This window comes from Schistocerca piceifrons, chromosome 7 (assembly GCF_021461385.2).
Source record: "Schistocerca piceifrons isolate TAMUIC-IGC-003096 chromosome 7, iqSchPice1.1, whole genome shotgun sequence".
Classification (NCBI taxonomy): Eukaryota; Metazoa; Arthropoda; class Insecta; order Orthoptera; family Acrididae; genus Schistocerca; species Schistocerca piceifrons.
The window spans coordinates 453,193,172-453,211,133 of record NC_060144.1 but is presented as its reverse complement, the minus strand read 5'-3'; the positions used below and the strand labels follow the sequence as shown (position 1 = coordinate 453,211,133).

General features: G+C 37.0%; 1 protein-coding gene across 1 annotated transcript in view; it reads right to left on the bottom strand.

Moving 5' to 3' along the window:
* LOC124805111 (A disintegrin and metalloproteinase with thrombospondin motifs 7-like) overlaps positions 1-17,962 on the bottom strand; it is a 267,102-nt gene that overhangs the window by 99,638 nt on the left and 149,502 nt on the right. The window contains exons 7-8 of the mRNA XM_047265562.1: positions 14,091-14,300; positions 8,553-8,658 (exon numbers count right to left, since the gene is read on the bottom strand). Coding sequence (XP_047121518.1) covers positions 8,553-8,658; positions 14,091-14,300 — 316 coding nt within the window. The remainder of the gene's footprint in view (positions 1-8,552; positions 8,659-14,090; positions 14,301-17,962) is intronic.

Here is a 17,962-nt window from a genome sequence, read left to right as displayed (position 1 = left end):
TATTCAGATAGCACTCTTCTGTAATAAAAAAATTGTTCTGGGCAGCAAGTGGTGAAACTGCATAATATTATTTTATATCTTGCAAGAGGCTGAAAATAGCCAAAGTATGCTATGTTGACATCTTCTAAGGTAAAAATATTTGAAGTAATTCTAAGAGCTAAACAGATGGAATTGAGTCTCTGTGCATAGATGTTACTCTGTCTATAACTTTGGCACCCTGCATCATATCTGGGTTTACGTTTTGACTATTTTCCCAGTTGCTTGTAATTTCTCTTATCTTATATTCATGGTCTTAAGGCAAAATGTACATTGGTGGCAGTAGAGTAATTCTGCAGTCAGCCTCAAGTGTCATTTCTCTAAATTTTCTCAATATGTCTCACAAAAAGAACATAGTCTTCCCTCCAGGGATTCTCATTTGAATTTACAAAGCATCTCCACAGTTCTCATGTGCCAACTGACTTCTCATTCTAAAGACAAGTTGAAGCCTTTTGACTTAAAAGTTAAATTCAGAAATTTACTAAGAGGCAGTTTATTTCTTGTCAAGCCATTCATATAGGTAACAAATCTAGATGCCTACCTTTTAAGTGCTTCAATGTCTTCCTCTTATCTGTCCCAGTGGGGATCTTGCACACATGAGCAGTATTCAAGAATGGGTGCACTAGTGTCCTGCACACTAGTTCCTTTATAGAAGAGCTGCATTTTCCTAAAATTTCTCCCAATGAACCAAAGTCAACTGCCCATCTTCTCTACTATCATCCTTATGTATTCGTGTCATTACACATCGATCTGCAATGTTAAGTGTAGACATTTAATCAAAGTGACTGTGTCAAGCAACCCACTAGTAATGCTATAGGATTGTTTTTCCCACTCATTTGCATTAACTTACATTTTTCTACATTCAGTGCAAGCTGTCAGTCATCACACCAGTTAAAACTTTTGTGTAAGTCAACCTTTGTACTCTTACAGTCACTCAATGACAATACTTTCCTGTATATTACAGCGTCATCGGCAGACAGCTGCAGACTGCTGCCCAACTTGTCAGTCAGATATTTATGTATTCAGAGAATAAAGTTGATCCTGTCACACTTCTGAGTGGCACTCCTGATGATACCCTCGTCTCTGGCAATTGATCACCATCGAGGATAACATACTCAGGAAGTCTTCAAACTGCCCACACATCTGGCAACTCACTCTGTATGCTCACACCTTTGTTAACAGTCTGTATCACTTTATGAAAATCTAGGAATGTCAAACCTACCTGTTGCCATTTATCCATGGTTTGCCAGGTGTTATACAAGAAAAGAGGAAGCTGAGTTTTGTATGAGTGATGTTTTCTAAATCTGTGCTGATTCTTAGACAGAAGCTTTTCTGTCTCAAGGAAATTATTACATTCAAATGTAGAATATGTTCATGAATTTTGTAGCAAACCAGTGTTAATGATATTGGTCTGTAATTTTGCATGTCTGTTCTTTTACTCTTCTTACATACAGAACCTGGAAACTTCTTTCCTTTCAACCGTTCCAGTTGCTTCTCTATGCCAGGGATGTCTATTACTATGTCCTTCATACAGGAGTCTGTGTGATGGTCAAATGACAGTATGTTTGTACTATCCTTCTGCACAAATGATTGCTTAAATGCAAAATTTAAAACTTCAGCCTTCTTTTTGCTATCTTCCATTGCCATATCAGACTGGTTGACTTTACTCGATAGAATTATTCAATCCACTAAGCAATTTTACCTAGAATCAGAATTTTGTTGGGTTATTGTACTACAAATTACTTGATGGCTACGTCGACTACCACTTGGTTAAAGGTGACATGCAAACATGGCAGATCATTTCACACGCTGAAATTGTGTCCATGTAATGCGGAGTGATGTAGGAAGTTACTGCCATCAGGTATGGTGGGAACATTAGATGATCTGTCCATAGCTGACTGTAAATAAACAATGACTGAACAAAGGCAGGCAACACATTTTGAAGCCCTGAATTTACACTCATGTCCTAATCTAACCACAACCTCTTGATATGTAATATATCCAAGAAAAAGGCGGTCAGCAGCCTGCGACAGTACTATTAATTGCACTCTCTCTGCTCACAGCGATTAAAGCTAACCTGTACTAGTAAACTGAAGACAGGAAAAAATTCAAGTGTCAGTGCCAAAAGTGAGCTGTAACATCTTGCTTTTGCTATGCGAGCTGATGCAATACCAGCCGATGAGCAGTCCTGGTTGGAACTCATTTACATGTTATAGGCTATTCAGGCAGTTTCCAAATCAGAAAAGAATGATAGGAAGACAGATAACAGAAAATAAAATGGTCAATATGATGATGAAAATGACACAACAAAAGATTAAAATAAAAAAAAAACTACATTGAAACCAATTCATTGAAATCAATGAACATCAGAGTCATTGTGGTAAAGATTAAAAAAAAATTGTCACTCAATGGGATTTGAACCCACAATCTTTTGTATCTCAATCTGTAACTTTACCACTGCACTACAGAAGACCTCTAGATTGTATTTTATAATTATTTATCTACAGAACCAGTTGCAATGATTATTTGATGCCTTCAAAAAGTCTGGTTGTACGCCATGTCATATGAAGCTTACCTACTGCAAGCCAATCTCTGTGATAGTAATAATTGAATATGTGAAGCCAAATTGCATCTTGTGCAAAAGAATCTGGTAGTCTGTGGCTAGTGGTGTGCATGAAATCTGTCATATTTTGTTGCCATTATTTCGTGTATGTTGTTTTGGATGTGTTTATCATGTATGACTGATTATGTGAATGGAATAAGGTGCCACAGTCCTACATTGTGAGTTCAGTTTCACAGGTAAAATTCAAACCACTTTTTGCCCAGCACTTGAATAGCTAGTGCATCTAATTTTTCTAAAAGAATGTTGTGGTTGACAGTATGGAATGTTTTGTAGAGATCTAAATTAACTCCTAATATGTTATTGTTTTTTTCCGGATTCTGACGATTTGTTCAGTGTAGCACATTACCACCATTTCTGTGTTTTTATCTGTCTTAAAGCCATGCTGATTACTGTTTAACAACTTATGGAGACAGATATTTCTTGATTTGGTGTGTCATCAATTTTTCCAATATTTTGGAGTATGGCAGAAAGAATTATATTGGTCGATGGCTTTCTATCTAATATTTGTCACCATTTTTAAAAGTAATGGCCTCAGTATTGATATTTTCAACCTTTCAGGAAATGATAAGTTGGCAATGTATGCCAAGGGTCTTACAGTTTGTGCAGCAGTCTCAATTTTTGTTACAATTTTGCTTTTGTGTGGGGCCACAGCCTCTGAATTTTTTTTAAGGAAAACTTGGTCCATAGTAGGCTGTAATATTCTTCATTAATTGTGCAATTAACCAATTTTGACGTTTATGTCATTTTCAAGCACATGTGGGGTAAACATCACATGATGTATCTCACTAGACATAGCGCATAATTCAAGCACTTGGGGCCACACTTATCAGATATGGACTATGTAAAATGTGGCCTCCAGTGTGGAATAGTAATTTGAATTATGTGTAACATCTAATGTGATACATCATGTGATGTTTTTTCACATGTGCATGAAAATGACATGAATGTTGAAATCGGCCGATTGCTCAACTGTCAAAGAATATTGCAGCCTATTGTGGACCATGTTTTCCTTTACAAAAAGTCTTGATTATGACAGATCATAGCACTATCTTCTCCTCCCAACATTTAATGTTTCAGGCTCCCTGTCATTTTGTGTTCATTTTTGGATCTACTCTCAAGCTACATTCTGGTTTTTCTAGATTTTTGAATTTTGAGCTTAATGTAGTTGTTGCATAATGAAGTTGGCCATACATATTATAAAAATCTATTTGTGTGTGTGTGTGTGTTTCACATCTCCTTTTAAAGCATCGGACCAATTTCAACCAATCTCGGTACATACATACATTACTGTCAAGCAACAGTTGCTGTGGGGATAAGAACCACCTACCTATCACAGTTCAGGAGGTATGTCATAAACAATAGGATGTGTGGAAAACTGCTGCATCCTGTGATATTACCTGTATTTGCAATAAATTTTACAGGGAGTATCCGCATGTGCTATTAAAAGCACCTACCACAGTATATCACGGTAGCATATATAGTGCAGGAGATACAACATCGTAAACACTGAGATGCAGAACAACAGCTGCATTCTGCATGATGTTTAAATTTATTACTTCTTTTCAACCAACTCTATTCACAACATATTGCAGGTAGTATCCACATATGCCACTGAACATACCAGCAAAATTATATCACCGTATGACACCTAGATCAGGAGATATGATGTCATAAACATGTGAAAAACTTTCGCACTGTGTATGTTGTTTAAATTTATTACTTCTTTACTAATAACTTTATTCACAACATATTTCGCTGACAGAATATACATGCTGTGGAATGTACCTACACAAATAGATCACTGTACAGCACATTTCAAGAGATGTGAAGATGTGATCTCATAGTCAATGAGATACATACAAAAATGCTGCTTCATGCATGAAGTTTTAATACATTTATTCTTTATTATTAACACACTCCTACAGTCGAGTGAACTTAAGGAAATTCCTGCTACTGGCAGCACTTTTGACAGCTTTCAACTGAAATTCAAATGGTTGTAAGTGAAAACAATAGCTATCTGTAGAGTTATGAAGAGGTGTTACCATAGAGACATTTACAAAATTGCATAATATGCATGTGAAGCAGCTATACCCAGTTTACAGAAACTGTCTGGGATCATCTTTCTTAATCTGGATATTGTATATACACATTTGTATGTTATGTACATTTCTTTCTATGATTTCTTCATAATTTCAAAGGTGTTTTTACAAAAACATGAAAATGAAATTTTTTTGATACTTCACTACAAATGTACTTCATTTTTTGTTTTCTTTTCTAATAGAAAATTGGCAACATGAATACCTGGGCAGTGCAGAGTTTGTCAGCTGGTTCTTTACATAATTTGACACATTTTTAAATGTTAACATTTTCTGCATTTTAAAAATTATATCCTGTTCTTCACATTTCTACCCTGTTTGAGTGCTCACCATTTCCAAAATAGCTTTCGATTGTTATTAGGCTGTCTTATTATGCTGTCACTAGTCATAAATTTTATCTCAGTAATTGCTTTTCAACATACTTTCTTGTAATTCTCAATATGTTCTTTGAAATATGGATTGTGGATGTTTTCATTTTAAAACTTAGTCTTTTTAGAGTACTACAAGAATTTTTATTGGCAGATGTAATTCAGGAAGTTGCATTTATTTTGCCATTGTACCTGATTCTTGACAGCTTCTTTGGAAAGCACATTTCAATATACCCCATGAAATTCGAAGAGAAGGAATTATATACATCATTGGTATTCACACAGGACTCGTTGCTTAGGACATTTATAAAATTTATACAATTTCCTGTAGCAAAATTTCTTTTATATATATATATATATATATATATATATATATATATATATATATATATAGAGAGAGAGAGAGAGAGAGAGAGAGAGAGAGAGAGAGAGAGAGAGAGAGAATATTGTAAAAATGATAGATTGCTACTCACCATATAGAAGAGATGTTGAGTGGCAGATAGGCACAACAAAAAGACTGCTATACATTTGAGATTTCGGCCAGAAGGCTTTCTTCTCAAGTAGAAAACATACACACATTCACACAAGCACAACTCACACATACATGACCGTTGTGTCTGTCTCTGCCTCTGCCTTCGAGGCTGGACTCCTGGTTACAATGGGAGTGTTTCCTTGCTCTAATGAAATCTCACATTTGGGTTGGAGTAGTGAAGCTTCAATGATGGCAGATTTTAGACTTGATTCTCCAGATAACATATACTTTCTATCCATGACAGTTATGCCTCTATAGCATCACTTTGCTCATTTGAGATCTTATTTACTACTTCTAAAATCTTTGTAATTAAAGTTTTTTTTCCTTAGTCTATTTATTTGAAAATACTGTGTAGTGTGGAATCTTTTCCCTAAATTCTTTATGTTCTAAAATGTTGCACTTTCAAGCTGCCTGCAAATATTTCCTGTCTTCATGTTTTTGCATATTCTGGATCATTACACCAACTTATAAGAAAGTGGCACTCAAAAAAAACAATGATATTTGTTATTCTCAGATCATACATTCCTCTTTTAAGCAAGATTTAAAAAGCTACTCTTTCATTCCTTGCAGCATGATCTGATCCCATCGGAAAGACACAAAACTAGGAAATCTTCTCCCAACTTATTCCTCTAGCTCCACTGAATATCATGGATGGCTCCATTATTAATTTAAAGTCTGACTGCTTTTACTCTGAAATTCAGTAACTATACTTTGCCCTTGGCCGTCTGCAGACAGTTCAATTTCCCTATTACTATCTGTTCTAGATAATTGATTTTTAGTATACCTTTGCAGGGCATGAACTCTTGTTTTATCCTTTTCATTAACAAAATTTGAAATAAGGCCTCAATAGAACAGCTCAGCAGTTGAAAACTTTTAGAGACCATTTTCGTGTCTGATTTCTTATTTAACTGTGGCAGTACTATTCCATGTTCTGCCTGAGTCACAAAGTTGTTTTGTTTTCCACATGGTTCAATTAGTTAGTTTCATGTTCAATGGATTTTTTGCACAATAAATAATAATGATACGGAAGGAATAATTTTACATTCACATCACAGATTAATTTGGAAACATAGCTACATATTGATCATTTATAAGTTATTATTCTTATTGTTATTAAATATACAGATGTGAGTTAGTAGTTCCTACCCACCCAGTAATAGATATTCTTCTGTAGAACAGAAGGAGTTGTCATGGGGAAACTTTTTCAGTTTGTTTTCAAATTTTAAGACATTTTATATCACTCAGTACGTGATCAAAAATTTTAATTGCAGCACTGTGCACCCATTTCTGTGATAAAGACATTGTTAATGTGGACTAATGAAAGTCATTTTTTCCTGGTATTGTAATTATGTACATAATTGTTCCTTTTGAAATGCATTTGATTATTTACAACAAACTTAATGAGGGAATAAATATACTGGGAAGCAGTTGTCAGAATACACAACTCCTTAAACAGATGTCTACAACATGATTGTGGGTGAGCAGCAGATATTATTCTTATAGTCCTTTTTTGAGAATTGAAGACTTTCTTTCTAAAAGATGAGATACACGAGAACATTATTCTATATAACATTAGAATGAATATGTCAACTTACTGATATGTCTCTCCCCAATATCTGAAATGATTTTAAGTGTGAAAGTGGCTGAACTAAGTTGTTCTCATGGTTATAAAATGTGTTTTTTTCCAGTTAAAATTTTCATTAATATTGAACTAAGAATTTTAAAGTTTCCATCTTATTTATTATTTCTTCACCTTATGTTATACTCATGATGGATGTAGTATCCCTGGGTTGGAGAACTGAACATTTTGTGTCTTTTTAAAACTGAGGGCAAGACCATTCTCAGAAAACCAGTCAATAATACGGGGTGGCTACTCAAACTTGGAAAAAAAAAAAATTCCCTGAGAATCCCAGGTGTGAGGAGGAAGGTGGTTTCAAGAAACTCCTGATAAACTGGGAGGGGGGGGGGGGGGAGCATACCACAATGATGACTTTTCTTTGCTCCCAGTTGAGCTATTTAGCAGCCACAAGCAATAGATTAACCATAGTTTTTAAACATCAATAATTTATATGGGATAGTATTCATATAATTAATACACTTTCAAATATTAAGTAAGCTAAAATTTGTGATTTATAAAACTGAATAAAATTTAATTTCAATGCTAGGTTAGATTTCCCTGAGGATTTATGAAACTCCCAAAATTCCCTGAGGTTTCCCTGACTTTTCCAGATAAAATGAATTCCCTGATAATTCTAGGTGTTCTAGAAGAATTGCCACCCTGTTTAAGAACCTTGTTTACCATTCCTTCTGTTGCTGTGTGTATGCTCAGATTGATTAAAATACTAGTGTCATTGCTGTATAGTAGATGGAAGATTGTTTACATATATGAGGAACAATAGCAGACCTAAGGTTGAGCCTTGAGGACTCTGATATGTTATTTCTACCCCAGTCAGATTAATGTCTCCAGACTACATTGGTTGAATTACTAAGTACAACTTCCTTCATTCTTTTGGTAAGATATGACATTATCCATTGTTTGGCTTCAACATCAATGGCATGAATCTTGTAATCTAACAGAATATTGTGATTCATACAGTCAAATGCCTTAGATAAGTCACAGAAATGTAAATGGGTGCTATTTTGTTATTTAATACTTGTGAAATTTTGTGAGTCAGCAATTCTTCTGAAATCCAGACTGTGATTTGCTGAACATATTACTGTTGATCAGATGAGATACTATTCCAGAATGCATCACCTTCTCAAAAATTTTGGAAAATGAAGTCTACTTCAAGTAAACAAGTCAACATAGCATGAGTATAAGTTTCTAATAAATAAAAACAAAATAATTTTATTTCATTAGCTTTGTTATTAATTAATTTACTTTTTCAAACACTTACATTTGTCGTAATATGGCACCCACTTGTACACTTTGTTGTTGTATGTTTTGTTATTGAACTGGGAGCACTGTAAGTCTCTGGCATTTGGCTCTCCTTCAGGACAAGGCTGCAAAATATAACAATACAGTTTACAGAACTAAGAACTGATGAAATTTTGAGCAACTGACTTCATTCCAGTCAAACGTATTTTATAACTGATAGGTACTTATATTGTGATTTATGTATGGAATGTAAGCATTCACATAACTGTAAAAGTTTTTTTACACGTGTAATAAAAGAGTTTGCTCTCCCTTTCCTAAACGATGCTACAAGACTGACCAGAAAGTTGTATACAATAAATTAACATTTGTGTTATGGTTATTTTTAAGTAAATCTATGTATTCATGATATAATCACTGAATAGGTAGTAAATACACTGAAAAGCTACAAACATTTGGATGTTCCAACTGATATTCAAGTCATTCATGGTTGAGGCTTACTTAAATATCCTCATTCTGATGTTCTTTAGAACATTTCATCAAGAAAGAAAAGAAACAGTTGGGATAACAGAATTAATAAAGAAATGATGAAAATGTACAAATTGGAAAGTAAACAGCAACAATATTGGTCACATAGAAATTAAATTTTACAGAAATATAGAAAATTTAGAGAAGACTGGAAAGATCTTTACCTGGATATTGAACATGTTTTGCAGTAGTCATAAGGAAATTAATAATCCAATTTGATTTGATTGATGTTTTTATGTGGTTTTTGGCCTCAGGACCATTAAAAACAGATGCGAGTGGTGCTTTTTATCTGGTATTTAGCGTCAGGACAGTTAAAAACCGATTTTTCCCATCGAATGTGATATGACCTTGCCGTGGTGGATAGGCTTACTTAACTAACAGTATCAGACCTGTACACCCTTGCACGCTAAGTAGTTCCAGTTTATTTAATGTCAAATGTTCACCATAGGCATTGTTGTATGATTCATTTGTCATTTGTAGTCGACCACTATTAAATTATGATGCTTACAGTGCCATCTATTGCTACATTTTGTAACTATTTATTTTTCTTCTGCCATATGCTTTCCCCCTTCTCCGATAATATTCTGTTGCAGTTTGACATCATTCTGACCAGTGGAGTTATTTCTACAGCAGTTTGGAAGTTTAATTATAATAACTCTGTATATAGGAGGAGCAGCTGCAATAAGAGCTAGGATTTCCTTTCTTAATGGAGCAATCTACATCCCAAGGAATTTAAGGTAAGTATTGCCTTTACCAGCAAAACATAAAACAACAGAGAATTGGCTTTATAAATACAATTCTTTAAGCTTTGCCGGATTTTATCTGTTGGTGGAGGAGACAAATATTATGTGCCTATTTCTGTAAGTGCAGAAATTACTATTCAATGTAATCTTTAACATGTGAAGAGCCCTCTCCTCACATTGATAGTAAATGGAATGCTTTCCAAAGAAGTGGGGACATTTCACAGTGCCCCAGCAGTCTTTCAAAGGTTCCTCGAGCAACTGCTGCATGATTTTCAAGGCTGCATAAATTATTTATAAGACACTGAGCTGATGGGGACTACAATGGAAGGACAATTACAAAACCTGGGACAGCTGCTCCACACCCGCCAGTCCACAGACCTCAGAAGCAATCTTGAAAAATCTCTTTTTCTTCAAACGTTCCACTATACCACATCACTCTCCAAAAGGTATTAAGCCCACATAGAAGATGGTTGAATAAGTCATCATACTTCCTTGACCCATAAATTTAAAGGAGCTCCAGTCCTTCCTGGGAAATTAATGTCCTAATGAAAATTTATCTCAGGTGTGGTGTCAGTTGTGCATCCGCTCAACATCTTAACATCCTGCAGTAGAACGGTGAGCTTTGTGTATTGGTGGAGGCATATGCAAAGGTGTTCAAAACACTGAAGCAGGTCTTCCTATCAGTACCACTTCTCAGCACATTTCAACTGTGCAGACACCATGTCTTGGCACATTTCAACTGGGCCAACAGCTACTTGTTGTGGCAGGCAACTCTGAATAGGGCCTGGAGGCTGTCTTGGGAGATATACAAATAGATGGTTCTGAGCATCTGATCATATTTGCGTTGAAGATGCTCAGTGCCACGAACAAGAGGTATTCACATATCATAAAAGATGTCCTCACAATAATCTTTGTGCTGAAGAATTTTTATGTATTTCTCTACAGAATAAAGTTTTACCTCATTATGGTCCATAAGTTATTGATCTCCCTCTTCAGCCCTGCAGCAAAGCTACCCAAGAGGAAAGCCCACCAACTCAAGAGCTGGGCACTCATATGAAGTAGTTACAATTACAAAATTCACTTCCACTATACCACTCAACATGACAATGTGGACGCCCTGTCCCATCTTCCAATGGGCTTCAACATGGAGTTCAACCAAGGCAAGACTTTTTGCTATCAGCTGGATGAAGTGGCTCTATAGGCAGAGGATGCTTTTCCCAGCATGTTCAAGGAATCCATCTTACAACAGGGCTGGTTGAACTACATTCTTGGTCAACTCCACTACTGGTGGCTAATCCTGGTGGACAGAGTTATATTACTAACCACGGATCAATTGCCTATCTGGGTGGTCCTGCCAGAACCTCCTCTGTACCCAGAAATCTTGTGGCTGCTGCACCAAGATCACTGAGGTGACCTGTGAACTAAACTGTCCACCCAGCACCTTGTTCAATGACCGAGTATACACCATCAGGTCAAATGTCTTGTCTGCAACAGTTATCAGTGTGAACAACAGCAAGTCACTCCCTACCAAACATTCTCACTCTGGATGACACACCCTTGCCCAAGGAAATGGTTTACGCTGAGTATGTGGGCCCTTTCACAGGTACCATGTGGACGACTGTCCTCAATATGTGCTCAAGCTTACCGTTCATGGTCAACTGTCAGTCCACAATAGTGAGGAGGCTGGAGCCACGGTGCTCAACAAAATTTTCACTATAGAAGGACTTCCTCTCACAATGGTGTCAAACAGTAGACCACAATGAGACTTTCAACCTGCAGTGGAGTGTGCGCTGTTATGAAACTTCCTGACAGGTTAAAACTGTATGCCGGACTGAGACTCCAACTCAGGACCTTTGCCTTTTGCAGGCAAGTGTTCTACCAACTGAGGTACCCAAAAATGACTCACAACTTGTCCTCATAGCTTTATTCCACCATTGCCTCATCTCCCATCTTCCAAACTTCACAGTTCTCCTGCGTAACTTGTAGGGCTAGCACTCCAAGAAGAAAGGACTTTGCAGACACATGACTTAGTTGGGAAATTTTTCCAGAATGATATTTTCACTCCGCAGCAGAGTGTGTGCTGATATTGAACTTCCTGGCAGATTAAGACTGTGTGCCGGAGCGAGGCTCAAACGTGGAACCTTTGGCTTTCAGGGGTAAGTGCTCTACCAACTGAGCTACCCCAGTACAACTTACGACCTGTCCTCACAGCTTTACATCTGCCAGTACCTCATCTCCTACATCACAAACGTCACTTTTTTCCTCCTGCAAAACTTGTACAGGACTAGCACTCCTAGAAGAAAGGATACTGTGGAGACTTGGCTTATTCACATGCTGGGGGATGTTTCCAGAGTGATATTTTCACTCTACAGCAGTGTGTGCACTGATATGAAACTTTCTGTCACATTAAATCTGTGTGCCAGACTGAGAATTGAACTCAGGAAGTTTAGGAGGTGGGAAATGAAGGACTGGTGGAAGTAAAGCTGTGAAGGTGGGCCTTGTGTTGTGCTTGGGCGGCTCAGCTAGTAGAGCACTTGCCCATCAAAGCCAAGGTCCCAAGTTTGAGTCTCGGTCTGCCAGGAAGTTTCATATCAGCACACATTCCACTGCAGAGCACAGATCTCATTCTGTAAATATCCCCCAGGCTGTGGCTAATCCATGTATCCACAATATCTTTTCTCCCATGAGTGCTAGCCCTGCATGATTCGCAAGAGAACTTCTGTGAAGTTTGAAAGGTAGGAGATGAGGTACTGGTGGAAGTAAAGCTGTGAGGATGGGTTGTGAGTGGTTTTTGTGTAGCTCAGTTGGTAGAGCACTTTGTTCTGAAAGGGATGAGCCACTAACCCTTTTTTGAGTTCCTGTAGGTTGAAACTGACAGGGGAGAAGTGCCTAGATAAACATTTCTATGGCCATCAGTCCAGACACTCTTAAATCTCATTTTGCCAGTGCCTGTGAGACTGCCCACAGCACTGTCTCCACAATTCCGGCTAGGTACCTGTGTGTTGTGGCCTTCAGATGTCAGTACTAGTAGATTTCCATGATCGTCTGGCAGCAGCTGGGATGCCATGTGTTCACTCTGGCTATGGGTGACTAGGCAGTGACATGCCATCAAAATCAGCACCGCTTGCAGTGAGGGACCAACTTGCTGCCATGTCCAAGCCCTCTGACAGACACACACCGTGGCAACACCACCTTTCATTCCTCCTCTGCCGGACCCTCTGCTATCTCCTTTCCTGCTCCTGAGCTCTTCCTGCCATATAGTTCTCAGTTCTGTTCACCAATTCTAGCCAATTCCTCATCTCCCTCTCTTTATAGGCTGCCTGAGAGGGACGAGATGTCAGAAGAAGATCAGACATGGTACTGGCCTGCTGACGCTGAACTCACCACTGCAGCTCCTTTCTGTTCCAGATCCCAACTTGGACATGAAGTGACCTCAGCTACCAGCACTGAAGTCACTAAGACTCCGATTGTGCCACCAGGCAGTGACCTTCCAGCCATACACTCCTGTCTGTGCTGATTGGGAGCTGGTAAAACCAGAGGGGCATCCAAGGCTTCCACAGACATCGTCCTCATCCTGGTTCAGAGTGCTGCCTGGCTGCTTCGCCAGCTGGGGATCAACTAATCGAGATGTAGCTCAGTGCTTCCCCATGGAAGAAGGAATGTAGTAACCCACCGGGCTTCCACCTAGATTTTGGGCACCAGCCAATATTTTCGACATTGGCTGTCATTGAACCTCTGGCACATACAACATACCAGTCACTCCACATCCATTATTGTGAAGTTTGACCACCATGGAGATACACTGCGGTTGAGGGACTGCCTGCTTTGCAGATACCACCGAGTGCCACCTGTGACATGCTGTCTACATATGCTGTTGCCCTCAGTCTACGCATACTCATTGTGCTATTTACTATGCTAGCTAGAACTGTACTGTATCTGTCTTGCAACATGACTACGTCATACACTGTATCTGTAGTGAACTATTGTCCTATGAGGTCATTAAGTATACTTGTTCTGGAGGGTTATTTGGTGACTGGGCTTCTCTACTTATAAACTGGTTTATAAGAAGAGATTGTTTTTGCCTCAGGAGATTACAATTCCAAGTCTGACATCTTTCTAGGAAAGACCTAATCAGGAATTGGCAAGGAATAAAGTAGTGAAACAAAGAACACATTTTGAAAGAAAATGTAAAGCATGAGTATGAAACAGAGTAACATGCAGTTGGTCAATAGCAAACTGCACTGTAGAATGTTTGGTATTTATACAATAATATAAGTTACGTTGCTTACCTGTGTGTTACAGAGTCTGTAGCGACGACGTTCTCCCAGGCAATACTTCCCGCCAAATTTAGGAATTGGGTTGTTGCACTCTCTTTCAATGGTGGAAATTCCAGCACCACATGTGCGTGTACATTCACTCCATGATCCCCATTCCCCCCACCCGCCATTTACTGGATCAGGTCGATCTCCAACTTCAACACACTTGCGATCTTGACACCACTATAGAACAAAAATTTATTTTAAATAACTTGGTTTGTAGCAGCTCTGAGATTGTTCTGTTACATAACAAAGTGAGTCACAATATTTTGGCAAACATGAAAACACTTATTTTAAAGTTACTTCTGATTGATTCATTTGTTCAGTCCCTTTCTTGATGTAAAGTAGTAAAAATAGATTAAAAATTTGGAAAGGAGAACTATTTCACAGAATATTCAACTCACAGATTAATTATTACAATATTCAAGCAACAAAAATAAATATGGAGGATCATATGAAACAAATATGGTAAGTTATTAATGCACTATTAGTTTATTAGTAATAATAATAACATTTATGTTACCAGGAACAACTGCAGTAGACCTAACCATTAAACTGTACACATTTCTAAGTGAGTGAAAAAACATATTTACACTCTTGAGTTTACTTTCATATAAAATCTGAATAAAAATAAGCTACAGCACTAATTATTGTAGCAAACTTATACATCTATGTATTTTTCTACAACCACTGTCATCTTGGTAAAACTTATTACATAATCATAATATTTTTCACTCATCTTGGCAATATTTTGCTGTTGATGCAGGAGCTTCCTGTTCAGGCATTCTCACACACAATTGTGAAATTTTATTCTAGTATGTATTAGACTTGTTACTGGTACAATACTTTTTTAGGAATATGTAAAAAGAAAAACGTTTTCTAGTGTCATGTTAGAAAGTGTCAAAAGCTATTTTAGTGCTTATGCTCTATGTTATATAAGGAAATCTGTACCCACTTCTTAATGATACCAACAAATGAGTAGCCCCAAGATATCAGTGCAGCTCCTGACAGCAGTTCATGATCAACGGTCAATGAGTAACATTTCCACTATCATTTCTGGTTTAGCATTTAAAGCATGTAATATAAAGAATGGAATAGATGTTTATTGTCTCATAGCATACAATTTCAAGTCATTGGCTTTATGTACAAAATACTCATCAAATCACAAAAACTGGTTTACAATTTTTCTTATAAGATTATTAACATCATAAACTGTACTGGATATGTAATTAATATGCAACTAATAATTTTTCTTAAAAAGTAACACACTTTTAAAAATCAACAGTCCTAAGTACTTGCTCCCTCCTGCTCAAATTTTCAGGTTGTTCTTCATTTATTTACTTAGCATCCTTGTATTTCATCATCATAAAAACGATATAGGATTTGTCACACATTGCCTTACATAGAAAACAGGACATGAAAAGATTTACAATTATATGTCCATCCTTGTATCTCATCATTAAAAAAATTATATAGGATTTGTCATACATTGCCTTACATAGAAAATACGACATGAAGAGATTTACAATTATATGTCCATAAATAAAATATAAGGGTAATATATAACATGAAACCATATGTGTAACAACATTCATAATATGCTAAATTAGAATAATAGATGAATACAATTTAGTTTTCAATGAGCATTTTGGGTCATTACGACAAAGGAAATAAGCTACTGTATATTGAATGCTGGTGATTTAAGTATTCCTTGACACTATAAAAACTCTTGCTGATTAACATTTTTTAAAGTTCTTTATTGAATATGTGGAATTTTGGTATACTTTTAATTTCCTTTGGCAGAGCACTAAATAACATTTTTGGCTGAAGCACACTTTTTTGATACGTAGCTTTTGTGTGACTTTCTCTATGAAAGTCATCTCTATTTCTCATTTTGTAGTTATGAACTTGATTGTTTAACAAAGAATGTTCCTGGTGTGCCTTCATAAAACATGTTGTTGTTGTTGTGGTCTTCAGTCTAAAGACTGGTTTGATGCAGCTCTCCATGCTACTGAATCCTGTGCAAGCTTCTTCATCTCCCAGTACCTACTGCAACCTACATCCTTCTGAATCTGTTTAGTGTATTCATCTCTTGGTCCCCCTCTTCAATTTTTACCCTCCACACTGCCCTCCAATACTAAATTGGTGATCCCTTGATGCCTCAGAATATGGCCTACCAACCGATCTCTTCTTCTAGTCAAGTTGTGCCACAAATTTATCTTCTCCACAATTCTATTCAATACCTCCTCATTAGTTATGTGATCTACCCATCTAATCTTCAGCATTTTTCTGTAGCACCATATTTTGCAAGCTTCCATTCTCTTTTTGTCTAAACTATTTATCGTCCACATTTCACTTCCATACATGGCTACACTCCACACAAATACTTTCAAAAAAGACTTCCTGACTCTTAAATCTATACTCGATGTTAACAAATTTCTCTTCTTCAGAAATGCTTTCCTTGCGATTGCCAGTCTACATTTTATATCCTCTCTACTTCGACCATCATCAGTTATTTTGCTCCCCAAATAGCAAGATTCCTTTACTACTTTAAGCGTCTCATTTCCTAGTTTAATACCCGCAGCATCACCCAATTTAATTCAACTACATTCCATTATCTTTGTTTTGCTTTTGTTGATGTTCATCTTATATCCTCCTTTCAAGACACTGTCCATTCCATTCAGCTGCTCTTCCAAGTCCTTTGCTGTCTCTGACAGAATTATAATGTCATCGGTGAACCTCAAAGTTTTAATTTCTTCTCCATGGATTTTAATTCCTACTCCGAATTTTTCTTTTGTTTCCTTTACTGCTGGCTCAATATACAGATTGAATAACATCGGGGGTAGACTACAACCCTGTCTCACTGCCTTCCCAACCAGTGCTTCCCTTTCATGCCCCTCTACTCTTATGATTGCCATCTGGTTTCTGTACAAATTGTAAATTGCCTTTTGCTCCCTGTTTTTTACCCCTGCTACCTTCAGAATTTCAAAGAGAGTATTCCAGTCGACATTGTCAAAAGCTTTCTCTAAGTCTACAAATGCTAGAAAAGTAGGTTTGCCTTTCTTTAATCTATTTTCTAAGATAAGTCCTAGGGTCAGTATTGCCTCATGTCTTCCAACATTTTTACGGAATCCAAATTGATCTTCCCCGAGGTCAGCTTCTACCAGTTTTTCCATTCGTCTGTAAAGAATTTGTGTTAGTATTTTGCAGCCGTGGCTTATTAAACTGATAGTTCAGTAATTTTCACGTCTGTCAACACCTGCTTTCTTTGGGATTACTTTCATAAATATAGATACATGGTAGAGTCATGATTTGTAGTTCCTTGAAAAATTTTTTACATGATTCTCTGTGTGTCGTACCTCTGATTATCCTTATTACCTTCTTTTGAAGCACAAACAAGTGTTTGGCCAAACTGGTATTCCCCCAAAAATGATACCATATCTTAGTGTGCTATGTATGAGTGCAAAGTATGAACATAAGACTGCATCAACACTACAGAAATTTTTTTGTATTCTAAGAACATAACAATATTGACTTAATTTTTTGTTTAACATTTCTGTATGTTTCTCCCACATTTAATATTCATCTAGCCATAATCCTAAAAATTTAGTGTGGGGGGGTTTGCTCTATCTTACACTGCCCAAGTTTTACAGTTAGGCCAGAATTTACTTTGTTTGTTATATGTCTGAAGTTCATCCAAACTGTTTTTTGTCATTAACAATTAATTTGTTGTTTGTAAACCACATGTTTGCTTCTTCTGTTGCTACTGTGACTCTCTCCAGTAAGTCAGTTTCATTCGTAGCTTTGACAAATAGACTGGTGTCATCAGCAAACAGTACAGCATC